Source organism: Pomacea canaliculata, linkage group LG3 (genome assembly GCF_003073045.1).
Source record: "Pomacea canaliculata isolate SZHN2017 linkage group LG3, ASM307304v1, whole genome shotgun sequence".
Classification (NCBI taxonomy): domain Eukaryota; kingdom Metazoa; phylum Mollusca; class Gastropoda; order Architaenioglossa; family Ampullariidae; genus Pomacea; species Pomacea canaliculata.
This window is the reverse complement of record NC_037592.1, coordinates 21,056,795-21,072,053: the sequence shown is the minus strand read 5'-3', so window position 1 is coordinate 21,072,053 and position 15,259 is coordinate 21,056,795. Positions and strand designations below refer to the sequence as shown.

At 46.6% G+C, this 15,259-nt stretch overlaps 1 protein-coding gene across 3 annotated transcripts in view; it reads left to right on the top strand.

The window, feature by feature from the left end:
• Positions 1 to 15,259, top strand: part of LOC112559399 — a 67,667-nt gene that overhangs the window by 33,919 nt on the left and 18,489 nt on the right. For all 3 annotated transcript variants that reach the window (XR_003098328.1, XR_003098327.1, XM_025230624.1), the window contains exon 9: positions 6,461 to 6,615. Coding sequence is in view for 1 of the 3 variants with exons in the window: in XM_025230624.1 (XP_025086409.1) it covers positions 6,461 to 6,615 (155 nt within the window). In the remaining 2 variants the exon portion in view is untranslated. The remainder of the gene's footprint in view (positions 1 to 6,460; positions 6,616 to 15,259) is intronic.

The following is a 15,259-nucleotide window of genomic DNA, read 5'->3' as shown; positions in this document are numbered from 1 at the left end:
CAGCGCTGAACGGTGAGGTTACAGTCTTACTCACCTCTTCCGTAAACATGACTCCACACATCCATTCCCACCATGCTAGTCCTTTTTCACACCCGTTCACACCCTTCCTTTTGCCCGTCTTCCTTTTGCAATATCATGATACTCTCAGTTCTTGTTCTTGTTATTTAGTTCTTTGCGTTTTCTGTATTTGATTTTATTCTTCGTTAGTATAGTTGCTTATTATTTTATAGTTCATATGTTATTTGCTTGTTTTTCTGTCCCTTGTATGTTTTGTTCTTGCTCTTAGGCGCTAAGAGCATGCTCCTTACGAGTGTGAGTATGCATTTATAAATTTTGCATTATTATTATTAGATGATCGTGCACAGTTGGCGACCCGTGAGTTGCTCACCCTCATCTGCAGCGACTCCGTAGGTCGGTGGGCACCCACACCCGGATCGCTAGCCAGTGCCTCAACCATGCCGGGAGATAAGCTTCTAAGGGAAAACCCTTTGACAGAAAACCTGGACTGGAGAGGGTTGGGTGCCGCTGGTTGAGTACATTGCCCAAGTATAATCATGGTAGAGTTGAAAGTCAATGAACTGCATACTGGGTCGGAGGTCGCCCAGGATAATAAGCCCGCGCCTCTCGCCGATGTTGCCTGGCACGAGGTGGTCGTTCAGTCCTTCACATACCCCAATTCGATCCTAACTAGCAGTAGGTGTAGCACCACATTCGTTCAGTCTCGCATCGCAACCGCAACAGAGGCCTATGACGAACCAAAGGAAAGTCCTCGACCGGTTCACCGAGTATTGCGATGAGCTATACAATGCTCCACTACAAATGGATCGGTCCGTTTTGAAAGTGGTGCAGTCATCACAGAACTTGTCAGGATTTGAAGAGCGGTCCGGTGGCGCAACGGTTAGCGCCTGTCACCAATATAGTGAAAGTTGGCTGCGTCTCGGCACGCTGTTCTTTCTCTGCACGTGACATCTGTTTACAGGGCTGGCTGCTTGCCGTAATATAGCCTCAGTTGCTGACACGGCGTAAAACACCAATTCCCCCCCCCTTGTCAGATTTGCCGGTCCTACGAGGGCAGTCGTTACAGAAATACGGGACATACATGCCGGGAAGGTAGCAGTAACTTATCAAAGAGGGCAATGAGGAGCAGGCGGGTGCTAACAAGTCTGTATCGCAAAATCCGGCGAACCAAACGGTGGTCACGTGAATGATTGCAATCTTTGGTGGTCTCCATACCAAAGAAGAAAAACAGTCACAAGTGTGACTCCTATCGAACTATCTCCTTGCTCTGTCATGCAAGCAAAGTGATGCTCAAGGTGCTTCAATGCTGCCTCTCGGCGGCAGCTGAGGAGATCTTGGCTGAAGAACAGGCCGGATTTCGGGCCGGCCGCAGCACGATGGAACACATCTTCAGCACAAGATTGATGATCGGAAAGCACCTTGTGCGTGGTAAAGCTCTTTACCACCACTTTCTCGATTTCAAGAAGTGCTAGATAGGATGTGGCACGAAGGGCTGTGGAACGTTTTGCAATCATTCAACGTGGAGGAAGGCCTGATCCTAACCATCAAAGCTCTATATGATGGTTCCAGGATCTCAGTCCTGTTCAACAACCAAGTGGGGGAGTCGTTCCCCACTACGGTCTGTGTCCGCCAGGGCTGTCTGCTCTCCTCTGTACTATTTACCATCTTTCTCGAGAAAATCATGCGTAACACGTTAGCTGACCACCAAACCTCCGTCTCGATTGGAGGGACACCAATAAGTAACCTCCGCTTTGCTGACGACATAGCTCTCATGGCCGGCAGCAAAAGCGAGATACAGTCGCTAACGGAGGCTCGACGCATGCTCGAAGGCGTATGGGATGGAGATGAGTACGGAGAAGAGCAGGGTCATGGTCAACGACATCGGTCCGGAAAGGGTCGATGTCCTGTTGAACGGAGAGAAACTGGAAGAGGTTCAGTCCTTCACATACCACAATTTGATCCTAACTAGCAATGGGTGCAACACGACATTCGTTCGGTAACGCATCGCAAAGCGGCAATGATGAGACTACTAACATTTGAACCGCCAAAAGATTTTATTTGAGACAAAATTCAGGCTCTGTAAGTCTCTCGTATCCGTCTTGCTTTACGGCAGTGAAACTTGAGACTGACCAGGACTCGTGAGCAGTACCTGGCAGTGTTCGATATGCGGTGCTATAGGAGAATGCTTCAGATCTCCTGCAGACAGGAGAAGACAAACGAATTTGTCAGAAACCTGATGCTTAGTCTGATAGTCCCCAGCCGCCTCTCCTCACAGTCATAAAGCGGTGAAAAATGAAGCGGTTAATTAAGGCATGTCGTCAGGCCTGATTGCATACCGAAGTGGCATTGCAGGGCATTGTCGAGGGCACAAGGCGTAGGGCGGACAGAAGATGACTTGTAATGTGAAAAGGTGGACAGGCCGTTCACTGGGTGAGTTGTGTCAGTTTTCATATGTTATTTAATTGTTTTTCTGTCCCTTGTATGTTTCGTTCTTGCTCTTAGGCGCTAAGAGCATGCTCCTTACGAGTGTGAGTATGCACTTTATAAGTTTTGCTTTTATTATTGTTATTATTTCCTTGGTAACGAGATGATCGTGCACAGTTGGCGACCCGTCAGTCTATCTGCAGCGACTCCGTAGGTCAGAGGGCACCCACACCCGGATCGCTAGCCAGTGCCTTAACCATGCCGGGAAGCGTCTAAGGGAAAACCCTGACAGAAAATCCTGGACTGGAGAGGGTTGGGTGCCACTGGTTGAGTACATCGCCCAAGTATAATCATGGTAGAGTTGAAAGTCAATGAACTGCATACTGGGTCGGAGGTCGCCCAGGATAATAAGCTCCGCGCCCCTCGCCGATGTTGCCTGGCACGAGGTGGTCGTTCAGTCCTTCACATACCACAACCTGATCCTAACTAGCAGTAGTAGGTGTAGCTCGACATTCGTTCAGTCTCGCATCGCAACCGCAACAGAGGCCTGCTGACGAACCATAGAAAGTCCTCGACCGGTTCACCGAGTATTGCGATGAGCTATACAATGCTCCACTACAAATGGATCGGTCCGTTTTGAAAGTGGTGCAGTCATCACATAACTTGTCAGGATTTGTAGTTCCTACGAGGGGCGGTCGATGTATCAATACGGGACATGCATGCCGGGAAGGTAGCAGTAACTTATCAAAGAGGGGAATGAGGAGCTGGCGGGTGTATCGCAAAATCCGTCGAACCAAACAGTGGTCACGTGAATGATTGCAATCTTTGGTGGTCTCCATACCAAAGAAGGAAAACAGTAACAAGTGTGACTCCTATCGGACTATCTTCTTGATCTGTCATGCAAGCAAAGTGATGCTCAGGTGCTTCAGTGCTGCCTCTCGGCGGCAGCTGAGGAGGAGATCTTGGCTGAAGCACAGGCCGGATTTCGGGCCGGCCGCAGCACGATGGAACGCGTCTTCAGCACAAGATTGATGATCGGAAAGCACCTTGTGCGTGGTAAAGCTCTTTACCACCACTTTGTCGATTTCAAGAAGTGTTTGATAGGGTGTGGCACGAAGGGCTGTGGAACGTTCTGCAATCATTCAACGTGGAGGAAGGCCTGATCCTAACCATCAAAGCTCTATATGATGGTTCCAGGATCTCAGTTGTGTTCAACAACCAAGTGGGGGAGTTGTTCCCCACCACGGTCTGTGTCCGCCATGGCTGTCTGCTCTCCTCTGTACTATTTAACATCTTACTCGAGAAAATCATGCGTAACACGTTAGCTGACCACCAAACCTCCGTCTCGATTGGAGGGACACCAATAAGTAACCTCCGCTTTGCTGACGACATAGCTCTCATGGCCGGCAGCAACAGCGAGTTACAGTCGCTAACGGAGGCTCGACGCATGCTCGAAGGCGTATGGGATGGAGATGAGTACGGAGAAGAGAAAGGTCATGGTGAACACCAACGGCCCGGAAAGGGCCGATGTTCTGTTGAACGGAGAGAAACCGGAAGAGGTTCAGTCCTTCACATACCACAGTTTGATCCTGACTAGCAGTAGGTGTAGCACGACATTCGTTCGTTGCAACAGCCGCAATGATGAGACTACTAACATTTGAACTGCAAAGGAAAGTCCTCGACCGCTTCACCGAGTATTGCGATGAGCTATACAATGCTCCACTACAAATGGATCGGTCCGTTTTGAAAGTGGTGCAGTCATCACAGAACTTGTCAGGATTTGCCGGTCCTACGAGGGCAGGTCGTTACAGAAATACGGGACATGCATGCCGGGACGGTAGCAGTAACTTATCAAAGAGGGCAATGAGGAGCTGGCGGGTGCTAACAAGTCTGTATCGCAAAATCTGGCTAACCAAACAGTGGTCACGTGAATGATTGCAATCTTTGGTGGTCTCCATACCAAAGAAGAAAAACAGTCACAAGTGTGACTCCTATCGAACTATCTCCTTGATCTGTCATGCAAGCAAAGTGATGCTGAGGGTGCTTCAGTGCTGCCTCTCGGCGGCAGCTGAGGAGGAGATCTTGGCTGAAGCACAGGCCGGATTTCGGGCCGGCCGCAGCACGATGGAACACGTCTTCAGCAGAAGATTGATGATCGGAAAGCACCTTGTGCGTGGTAAAGCTCTTTACCACCACTTTGTCGATTTCAAGAAGTGTTTGATAGGGTGTGGCACGAAGGGCTGTGGAACGTTCTGCAATCATTCAACGTGGAGGAAGGCCTGATCCTAACCATCAAAGCTCTATGTGATGGTTCCAGGATCTCAGTTCTGTTCAACAACCAAGTGGAGGAGTCGTTCCCCACTATGGTCTGTGTCCGCCATGGCTGTCTGCTCTCCTCTGTACTATTTACCATCTTTCTCGAGAAAATCATGCGTAACACGTTAGCTGACCACCAAACCTCCGTCTCAATTGGAGGGAGACCGATAAGTAACCTCCGCTTTGCTGACGACATAGCTCTCATGGCCGGCAGCAACAGCGAGTTACAGTCGCTAACGGAGGCTCGACGCATGCTCGAAGGCGTGTGGGATCGAGATGAGTACGGAGAAGAGCAAGGTCATGATGGCCAGGGACAGGGCCGATGTCCTGTTGAACGGAGAGAAACTGGAAGAGGTTCAGTCCTTCAAATACCACAATTCGATCCTAACTAGCAGTAGGTACAACACGACATTCGTTCGGTCTTGCATCGCAACCTCAACAGCGGCAATGATGAGGCTACTAAATTTTGAACCGCAAAAATATTTTATTTGAGGCAAAATTCAGGCTCTGTAAGTCTCTCTTATCCGTCTTGCATTACGGCAGTGAAACTTGGAGACTGACCAGGACTCGTACCTGGCAGCGTTCGATATGCGGTGCTATAGGAGAATGCTTCAGATCTCCTGCAAGCAGGAGAAGACCAACGAATTTGTCCGAAACCTGATGCTTAGTCTGATAGGTCCCTAGCTTCCTCTCCTCACAGTCATAAAGCGGTGAAAAATGAAATGAAGTGGTTAATTAAGGCATGTCGTCAGGCCTGATTGCATACCGATTGCAGGGTCGTGTCGAGGGCACAAGGCGTAGGGGCGGACAGAAGATGACTTGTGATGTGAAAAGGTGGACAGGCCGTTCACTGGGTGAGTTGTGTCAGATTGCGGGCGATCGGGGCCGATGGATGCAGTTCTTTGACAACAAACTTTATCATGGTTTTGCTTACGACAGGCCAGAGTGGGACCGCAGCAGCTGCACTAAACTATGGCAACCTGTCCATCGGGTCGGGTTAAACGACTCAATGGCTGCAAGGCTATGGAACCATTGCCTTTACTTATTTTGGAAACTTTACCTGAGATCACTTGCACTATAGGGCTTCCATGTTTCCGTTAACCTGTTATGTACTAATATGACTAATCATGCATGATTTTTTCATTTTACACTGTTATGCTAAATGTTTTAACATATTTTAAAAACATTCCACCGCTTCCATCCGTTGTTTAAAGTTCTATTTCTATAAAGCGAAGAAAGATATTACTGCCTATAAAAATCATTGACACCTATTATTTCTTTACCGTTCATGCCATGTGTAGAGTGTATGTGAGAGAGAGCGCACGCGTGCACGTGAGTTCGCTCAGATGTGTATGAAAGGAGCGTGCCTACATGTATGCACAGGAACAGTTCAAAGGTTAAGCTTTGGAATATTTAGTCTCAGGGGTAAGGTACAGAGCTAAATTAAGGCTTTTGACAGCATACCGTTATATCAGTATAGCAGTGCCTACCAGGTGCCAGAAAGAAAACCAGGTGGGCAGCTAGGGGTGGGTGTGTCTGGAGGTGGCAGGGTCTCGACACTCGGACATTACCCTTTCACAACAGGATAGCTTACTCTTGCCGCTGTCTCTGACGGTTGATGTAGTGGGGGCGGGGAGAGGGTGGAGTAAGGGGGTTCAACGCTAGGAAGAAAGATTTGTAACCAGACTCTTGATGCCGACAGGTGGAGGTGGGACGGAACCAGCTGCTGCTAGACCAGTGCACCATCGTCACCCTGGAGGAGCGACGTCTGAGCCTGCAGCGACGAGGGATGGAGCTCTTGTCCGCCATCAAACAGAGTCAGGACCGCAACAACGCATACGTTAACGCCTGTCAAAGGTGAGTCAGACACGAACTGGGCACAACTACAGTCAGACAACATAGCTATTACGTTTTTCAAATTAAGAACGTGACCAGACAAGCGTATAACTACTACTGCATATACCTTTATAGTAATAAATTGTCGATATTCTTTATTTTTTTCTGCTCTGTAACATATCAAGTGAAACAGAGAGGTAACTCACTGAATTATATATGTATTACTTGATATCTGTATGGAGAGAAAGAGAGCGTGGCTGTGTGAAAACGTTAACAGTTATTATGGGAGCAATAGAAAGATGCAATGTAAACAAACTAGCTGTGGCAAGAGATTAATGTTGTTGTTTCTTGGCCGGGTTGTGACGTTTGGGGAAACAATAACAACTCACATCCGAGACTGACAGAAGGGATCCACTGTTAAAAAAACAAAAAACTCCTCGTCTTCGCAAGTGGACTGCTGGTGTCTCATTCTCTCCTGACGTCGACATTTTGTCTGGAGTGAAAGCTACTTTTCACTAGATTACAACTGGTCTGTTCTTGTTATTTGAAAGCCATTATCTCTAGAACTTGCTATTTTCAGCCTCATGTTGCACTCTTCGTGGATAAAGGCGCATTCTGTTGTAATTTACAGATCGTTCATAAATGGCATTTCAACAGTTTTCTAAGTGTATCCGGAGGTATACAAGATAAACACAAAGAAACCTGACATTACTGGCTTGATTTACCTGCCACGTTGTTAGCCAGGTAAAGGTAGATGTAGAAGAAAAGTATTGGATGAGCTGCTCTGTACCTGCTGAGAAGCGAAAGATGATGTGTACAAGAGGATCGGAGGTGTGGGCTCCACTTGTACTTGCACTGTCACATCAACGTTTGGGTTAGAAAACATATCTTATTCTGTCATCTACAGGAACTCAGTGCTCTATAACTTCTTTGTAAACAGTTTGAGAGGGACTGTCCAGGGGACTGACTAGACTAGTAAAGTCGACCAGAGATTCTCTCTGTGAGTTACAGGCAGCAAAGACCAGTCAGGAGTACTGCAGGTGAGATGCTCGAATGTCGTTTGCAAAAGGGTTAAAGTCGGAAAATCAAATTCTTTAATAAGTTTACAGGCAGGATGATCAAGAGTGTCAAAATCTGTTCTTAACCGGACACACTTTGCCCAAGTTTGCTGTGAATAAGGACAGGAGAAACTGGGTTTTTGAAGCACACACATTACCAGCACTGTTTAAGCTCAACGAGAATTCCTTCTCAGAATCAAGGTCGGAAGGAGCAGAAGACAACAATTTATTCACTGATATTGATGAATACCACTCACGCTTTATTGGTTCTCTTAATATTCTGGCTACAGATAATGCGAATGTAACAGATGAGCTGTCGTGCTCGTGAGATAATTTGCGAGGTGGAAAAAATCACATGGAATTATTATTTGGTTTTTTGATTCACTTAGAGAGGATTTTTTTAACAGATAGTGTCTGCGGTGATGGAAAAGAGTGGCAACAAGAGTGCGACCTCTGAACAAGGTCACTGGTAGCAGTGTGGTAACCCCGAGGCAGGTTGGTAGCCCGTGGCAGGGTGGTAGCCCCGTGGCAGTGTGATCAAGTTGTGGCTGTGAGGCATCTTGGCTTCATAGGTGTTGGCCTTCCATTTTCTCCACTTATTTTGCGTAAAGGCTAAGTATAGAGAGAGCACTAGCCTTGTATCAACGATATTTAAGTGTTGGAATCGTATGAACCGTGTAAGGAAGCTCACATGTGTCCGATAAAGAGGTGATTTGATTACTGGTGAACAGCCATACAGAAGGGGCAGAACGAGAAAGTTGTAAGCTAAAGTTGGTTTATTGGTTGACTGACTGGCTGGCTCGTTGGTTTGAAGGGAAAGTGCTTCTACCAAGACGTAATTTCGCACAGAGGAAAGATGGAAGGGGGAGCACCAAGAAATACCTAGAAAAACCGACGGCAAGCCCTGCGAACAGGTGTAACATACAGAGAGTGTCCGACATGAGATATGAACCCAGGGTCTCTCTGAAATGGCGACAAGCGAGTGTTTTAACCCCTACTATACCAACTACCCCTATACGAGGGATCTAGAGTAAGAGTTTCATATGTTATTATTACTAAAGCTCTAGAGTAAGCTGCGAATAAGTGTGATGTCACAGTTACAGTTCAGGGGCACGTCACTGACAGCACTGGTGAGTGTTGGCCCCAGCAAACACGATTTCGCACTCCTATGGACACGTGTGGAGGTTTGGAAACTTGAAAACGGCGAGAAAAGCAGACGCCCTCAGCACGACAGCAGCCAGAACTGTGATTATTTTGAATGATGAGTAGCGAGCTCCAGAACTGGAGGGCAGCCAAGCTTGGGAATTATCTTCACAGCTTTTGCTCCCATGCGTTGTCAGCCAAAGTGAGAATGCTGGATGCTGATGCCGACAAAAGAGTTTAGGGTTTGAGGGTGTTGGGTCGGTGTGCTGATGGAGAAGTTAGGAGATTAATAATGCTGCTGAGAAGAAAGAGGTGCTTTGAATATTGAACCTGTTTGCAGTTAATTGTTTACTTTGAACATGTCACAATAATTCCTTTTGAGCATAGCAAAGTTGGTGTTATGGTGTAACGTGCTTATGCCATCTATGGTCTGGACAGGAGAACAGTTCGAAGACAGATGTTGACTGTTGTGTGCGGATTTCGCACTGTTACTGTCTTCACCAGCCCCACTTCCAGAATCTATCCCTAGCTGGCAGTAGTTCCGCTTTATTACCATTGTAACTGGCTGGTCAACCGGTCGGAGGTCAAACTATCTAAGTCATAGTGGGCACGGTGGTAAAGGTCTAGGGTCAGGAAGGAAAGTCAGGACAAATAATTTATTGTGTTCTGCTTAGGGTTAGTGACTTAGCCTGTTCAAATAGTGAACCTCGCCTAGTCTCACGGAGCTTTGTTGGCCTGCAAGACAGATATAGTGCATGGTGGGCCTGGATAGTGAACTGCATGCTAGAAGTCCTGGACATATCTGGACAGTTGGCAGCTGCAGGTGTCCGCAATCTCTTTTCTCTACTTTATTTTTAATTGTGGCTCCATGGTAACGTTTGAACTGGGAGTGCAAGAAATATTTCGGACACTGCTGACATACCACAACAGGAGACATGGTTCATGGGTAAGACAGACACATGGCCACGTGACGTCACAAGAGGGATGTCACTGCTGACGTTGGTGACTTGAGCGAGCCACTTTTATTTCCTGACGTTCTCATTACATCTGTGAGCGGCAGTCATGCTTCTGACGCTCTGGCACCGCGCCAGACAACGAGTACTGCTGACGCTGGCGCCACGCCAGGCTCTGGATCCGATTTAGCACACAATAGCTCATCCCCGACACGTGTGTACAATAGTTCATCCTCAACACACCTACAATATCTCCTCGCAGACAGACATTTACAATAGTTTGTCAACACACATCAACAATAGCTCATCCTCAACACACATCTACAATAGTTCAACCCAACAGACGTGAAGTAGCTCATTCTCATCTTGCTCACTGTTAGTCACCGGCAAGGAGCGACAATGATGGTGGACGGTTGATCCACGTCGGCGAGCTTCACTTCTTTGCTCGTCGTCCCAGTCCGCTTCTGCTTCTTTTTTACTTCCACCTGACCGTAGGGTGCCAGCATCTAGTGATCTGCGTTCAAGGCGAACAAGACTCCCTTCTTCACACCTGCTGCCTGCGGCTGATAATCTCTCAGGGACCGTTGTCTGTGCTGACGTGCGAGACAAAGAAAGGCAGACTGTCTTTATCTCTTTCTCGGACATCGACTAACACGATCCCTTGAAATTCTCTACCGGTTAAACTGACGGATTTTTTTTTTACGTCATTTGTTAGTTTTCCTCAGCTTAAACATGACGTCATTAGTTATTTGCGTCACTAAGACGTCCATTCTCTCTCTCACAGTCTAATGACGTGTGCTTTGTTTGGCCTCGCTCTGACTGGCTCGTGACGTCAGCCTCCAGTACCTCAGCCCAAAAGTCTACTGTCAGTCTATCACCTGCTCAGATTGACTTACTTCACACCTGTTGACACACTGTGCTGGTCATGGCAATGCTGTCAGTGGCCACACAATCCGGGTAACACTATTTTGTCATTGTGCCAATCGTGACATCAGTCATTGCACCTCTGTAGCTGTGGCATGACCGACAGTGTGGAAATCACGTGAGCGACGTACTTTGTCACACACACACCACATCTGTCGAGCACACTCAAGCTTGTCAGTGAAGCAGCCTGAAAAGTTTGTTTGTTTGTAGGTGTTACTCTCCTCGCCACAAGAATGTTTCATACTAAAACCTGTTTGACACGCTCCTGAGTGCAGCGCCTCTCCTTGGCCTGAGAAACAATCACAAATTAATTTCTCCATTAAGCCTCCGTCTGCTCTTAAAAGTTTCCCTTTAAAATGACGTGATGAGCTCTCTCTCTCTTACTCACACACACACATGCACACACACACCTGTGCCTGTTCGTTACCTGCTCAAGATGAGATAACAAAGAACAAGATAACCGCCGCACGAACCACCTTTGTGTGGGTGCAACGGAATGAAAACCCCGCCATCACCCGGTTCGTTTCTACCTGTGGGAGTACTTTTGGCACGTCCCAGATTTCCTCGCTGGCAAAGAGTAGATTTTGATTTATACTTGCAAGTTTGTACTCGTCAGATTTTTTCTTTTTTTTTTTTTTTTTTTGTGTGTGCTTCAGAAGATGAGCCATTTTGCGTTCTTCAGACGCTAGACTTAGACTTGCACCCACCGTTAGAAAGGGGTCCGGGTACTGATGTACGCCAGCCGGCATGACATAATGGAGGGCTGAGGTCATGCCATGGGGGTAAAGGAGGATAGCTTGTGCTCGCTGGCGAGAGGAGCATTGTGAAAAACATCAAACAGCAGCCCCCCTGTCAAGATGCTGCTTGTTTATCCTCCCTTATTTGTTAGTTATGGTCAGTACAATTATCGCCCTGAACACGCGAGCGACGACATGACGCATTGCTGGGCGGAAGTAGGTGAGGAGAATAACGCGGAGTGCGCACGCGTAGTGGCTTTATTGTAGCCACAGGAAACTCTACCACAATGCTTTGCGACTGGCCAGTCAACAACAACACTTGTCCTAGAGTAGACAACTGCTCTAGTCGCAGACCTGGCTTATCTCTTCTTGAGCTTTGTGCTAATTAACTTCGCCAAGCAAAGCCAAAGCTGGGCTGTGATCGGTGATGTGTGAGAGACAGGGACAACAAGACAACAATGTCACACAGCATTGATGACTAATCTTGACCTTGCCGGTCTTACCTTCACCTTGTTCCTCCGTGCTCACCTTGACCTTACTGACCCACCTTCACCTTGTCTCTGTTGGTCCTCTTGTGCTTGGTGCTCCCAGCTTGTGCAGCTCTTCTTTAAAAGGAGATGCCATTTTTTATTCAAAGCAATGAACTGGAAACACAGAGCCTCATCAGATTCCTACCCACTGTAGTGAATTTTGTAAATAAAAAAAGCATGAGCGTATTTTAAAATATAAAGGGGCGCCAACAAGTTTAGTAGCCTCCATCTATTTACGCTGAAATAAACAAACTTAATTTGATTAAGAATATCAGCACTGAAATATTTTCCCCTGACTTCTTCATACAGCAGTCACACGTAAGAAGCTCATCGGTTTCGATTGCAACGTCATGAACATCTCGTTTTTCATCTTTAAAGTATACAAAGACGAAATACGAATGTAGTTTCACTAAACACTCTATAAAACATTTGGTTCCCACCGTCTGAAGGTAGAATTCGCGAAAAAGGGAAAATTTCGTACACTATAGTATATCGTGCAGAAAAATATTTTTGCCAGGGAACCATTTTATTCTTAAATAAAATAAATAAGTCTATTCTTAGAATAGAAAGAAAGGACTTTTCCCCTGATACACTTTGATTCAACAAGACATACCCCAACCCAAGATTCATTGGAACTTTTCGTGCAGTTGACACCCAGCAATTATTCTCTGCCAAACCTCGTTTCACTGGCATCTTGCATGCCTAATGAGGGAAACAAGCGTGGATTGTTTGTATCGGCTCCAGCCAATATTTTAAGAAGCGAACACGGCTTATCAACATGAGGTGGATAGCGACCTGGTTCGCCACACACTGGCTTACTTGGCACTTGCACAGGTTCAGTCAAGTATCGCTTTTCAGTGGTCTCTAGACTGTTCCACCCCATAATTTGCCATTGCTGGTAAAAACTGCGTATATCAGTTTATCCTATATTTTAAAGTAAGTTTTTATTTTCATTTATTTTTATTTTGTTAAAACACATAAATATTTTATGTCTGTTTATTTTTGTCAGTGGTTTTATGGTCAGTGCCCTCTAGTACTTCGCATATCTTGGATGTTTGTAGCATCTTTTGGTACCTCTGTCTCTCCAGTGTCTAAAGTCTGCTAAGACTTCAGGTCATAGCCAAAGCCCATGATCCTGCAGACTGGTATTTAGCACGAGGCTTTTGTGGCTACTTGTAGTCTCATGTCTGGTGCTGAGCTACTTGTAGTCTCATATTTTTATTTTTGCAGAGCCATGTCTAGTACATATGTACTTAGCTTTTTTGTTAGCCTCATACTTAGTGCTGGGCTGTTTGTGGCATCATACCGTGTATGAGGTATTCGTAGCCTCCTGTCTGGTGCTGAACTATTTTATAGCCTTAGCTCTGATTCCCGAAGCATTAGCATCATAAATAATAATGAATATTTTATCGTCAGAGGGCAGCTATTACCAAATCTGTGTTGGACTATTAGCTTCGGCAACAGACATCTATCTGGTTACATCTCTTACATGTGTTCTCAGTAGGGTAGTACGGGTAGAACTCCCCCAGGACCTGCTGAGCCTGTCCCACAGCTGTTAAGTATATACCTCAGCTTGACAGGGAGCCAAGTGCAGTCTTGTCTTCCCCTTGTAGACATGCTGTATGAAGGTGGTATAGAAGCTGGACGTACTCGGCCTCGCCTTCTTTGATCAAAAAGGACATTTTATAATTGATATTGCGAGACGAGGACAATGATTTGGTGTGTTGTTGTACGGAGTAACTACTATTTTTAGAACATTTAAACGAACATAATGAAGCCTTGTGATCAATTACGTTCTTCCTGACCTCGGCTCAACCTTCAAAGGACCCCTCCAGGGAAGACTGCAAAGACAAAATCCATGACATTCTGATCAAACAGTTGTAGAAACTCAAAAAAAGGTTAATACTACGCTGAAAAGTGGGTGAGGCAAGATTTTTAAGTGTGTTGAGCAAGTTGCCAAAGTTATTGAGAAGTCTTCGATAAACTTAGAGTGTTCAAACAAATTATTCGTGAGAAAACGTTGGCAGCTTTTCTTCCAATAAAGAAATCGTCGTCGATGTTGACAAGTTTGTACTCACATGCATCAATACATATTCTGTCATTTCCTCATCACCATTTCTTGGCAACCTTTGAAAGTCTATCTTCTTAAATCCCAATAAACGATTATTCACAAGTGGCGCGTGCGTGTGGGCTGTGATGTGACGTAGTTCACGTCAGCGCTTGATGAAACCCTATCCCCACCCCATCCTCCACTCCATCCTCCACAAAACAAACGGCACACTCACGACGCTAATTCAACGATCTCCTTTGCGTGACACAATGCACGTGCTACCAGTTCTTCTGGCTTGGTACTTTGATGTAGTGGTTTCCTGACGTGACACAACGGGTACCAGTCCTCCCCATTCGTGACACATTTATTAGTTTACCTTGCTTGCCACAACTCTCTACTGATAACCCACCACACCACACACACGTGAGACACATGCAGTAACATCCTTTGCTTACCACAATGTGTTAGATTCCCCCCAAAACACAAACACACGTGAGACAAATAGTTTTCCCTCTGTACCACCACACACTACAAATCCAACTCTCCATCCCCCCCCCAGTTCGTGACTTTGATGTGTGGGTTTACGGGCCACAACCGTATCTCTACTTCTACCCACCCGTGACACCCAGACATAGCTCTGACAGACACTATTTCGGACACACTGCAGCTGCCGCTAATGTGATTCTTTTTACGTCTTTGCAACGTGATCATCAGGCATCCTCCCACTTCATCGTGCCTCACCCCCGAGTTACCCTCACCTCCACTCTTTCTTTTCAGTCAGACTGTAGCCTTTTGCCCAGCTTGGGGGGCGAATGTTGGAGATGGGTAGGGGTTGGTGGTTAAGAATAAAAGAAGCTAGTGTTTTCACTGCACTGAGCATGCAGGGTAGGGGTGGAAAGGTGGGGTCTGTCTCACAGCCCTGTGAGCTGCATCCAGTCGGTGCAGCGCGCCATTCGTCAGCGTGCGTGCACAGTACAAAGTGGTTGCACCTTCACCGCCGCCAGACTTTCACGTGTGAGTAGGGCCGACACACAGTCGGTGAAGCTGTAAGGAAATGTCGTTACACGTCTGGAATACAAAGTAACTACGATCTAAAATATTGCGCAGGTGTAAGGATGTGTGGACAGTTGGCCAGGGTGCACAAAATGTCCGACGAATGATCTCGCACTGCAACACCTGAAAGGTGGCTGTGGCAATCACCTCCTTGAGTTGACAGACAGGTACCGTAGTTGGCTTGACATATTCCTCAGATAGATTGGCAGCCACCTGC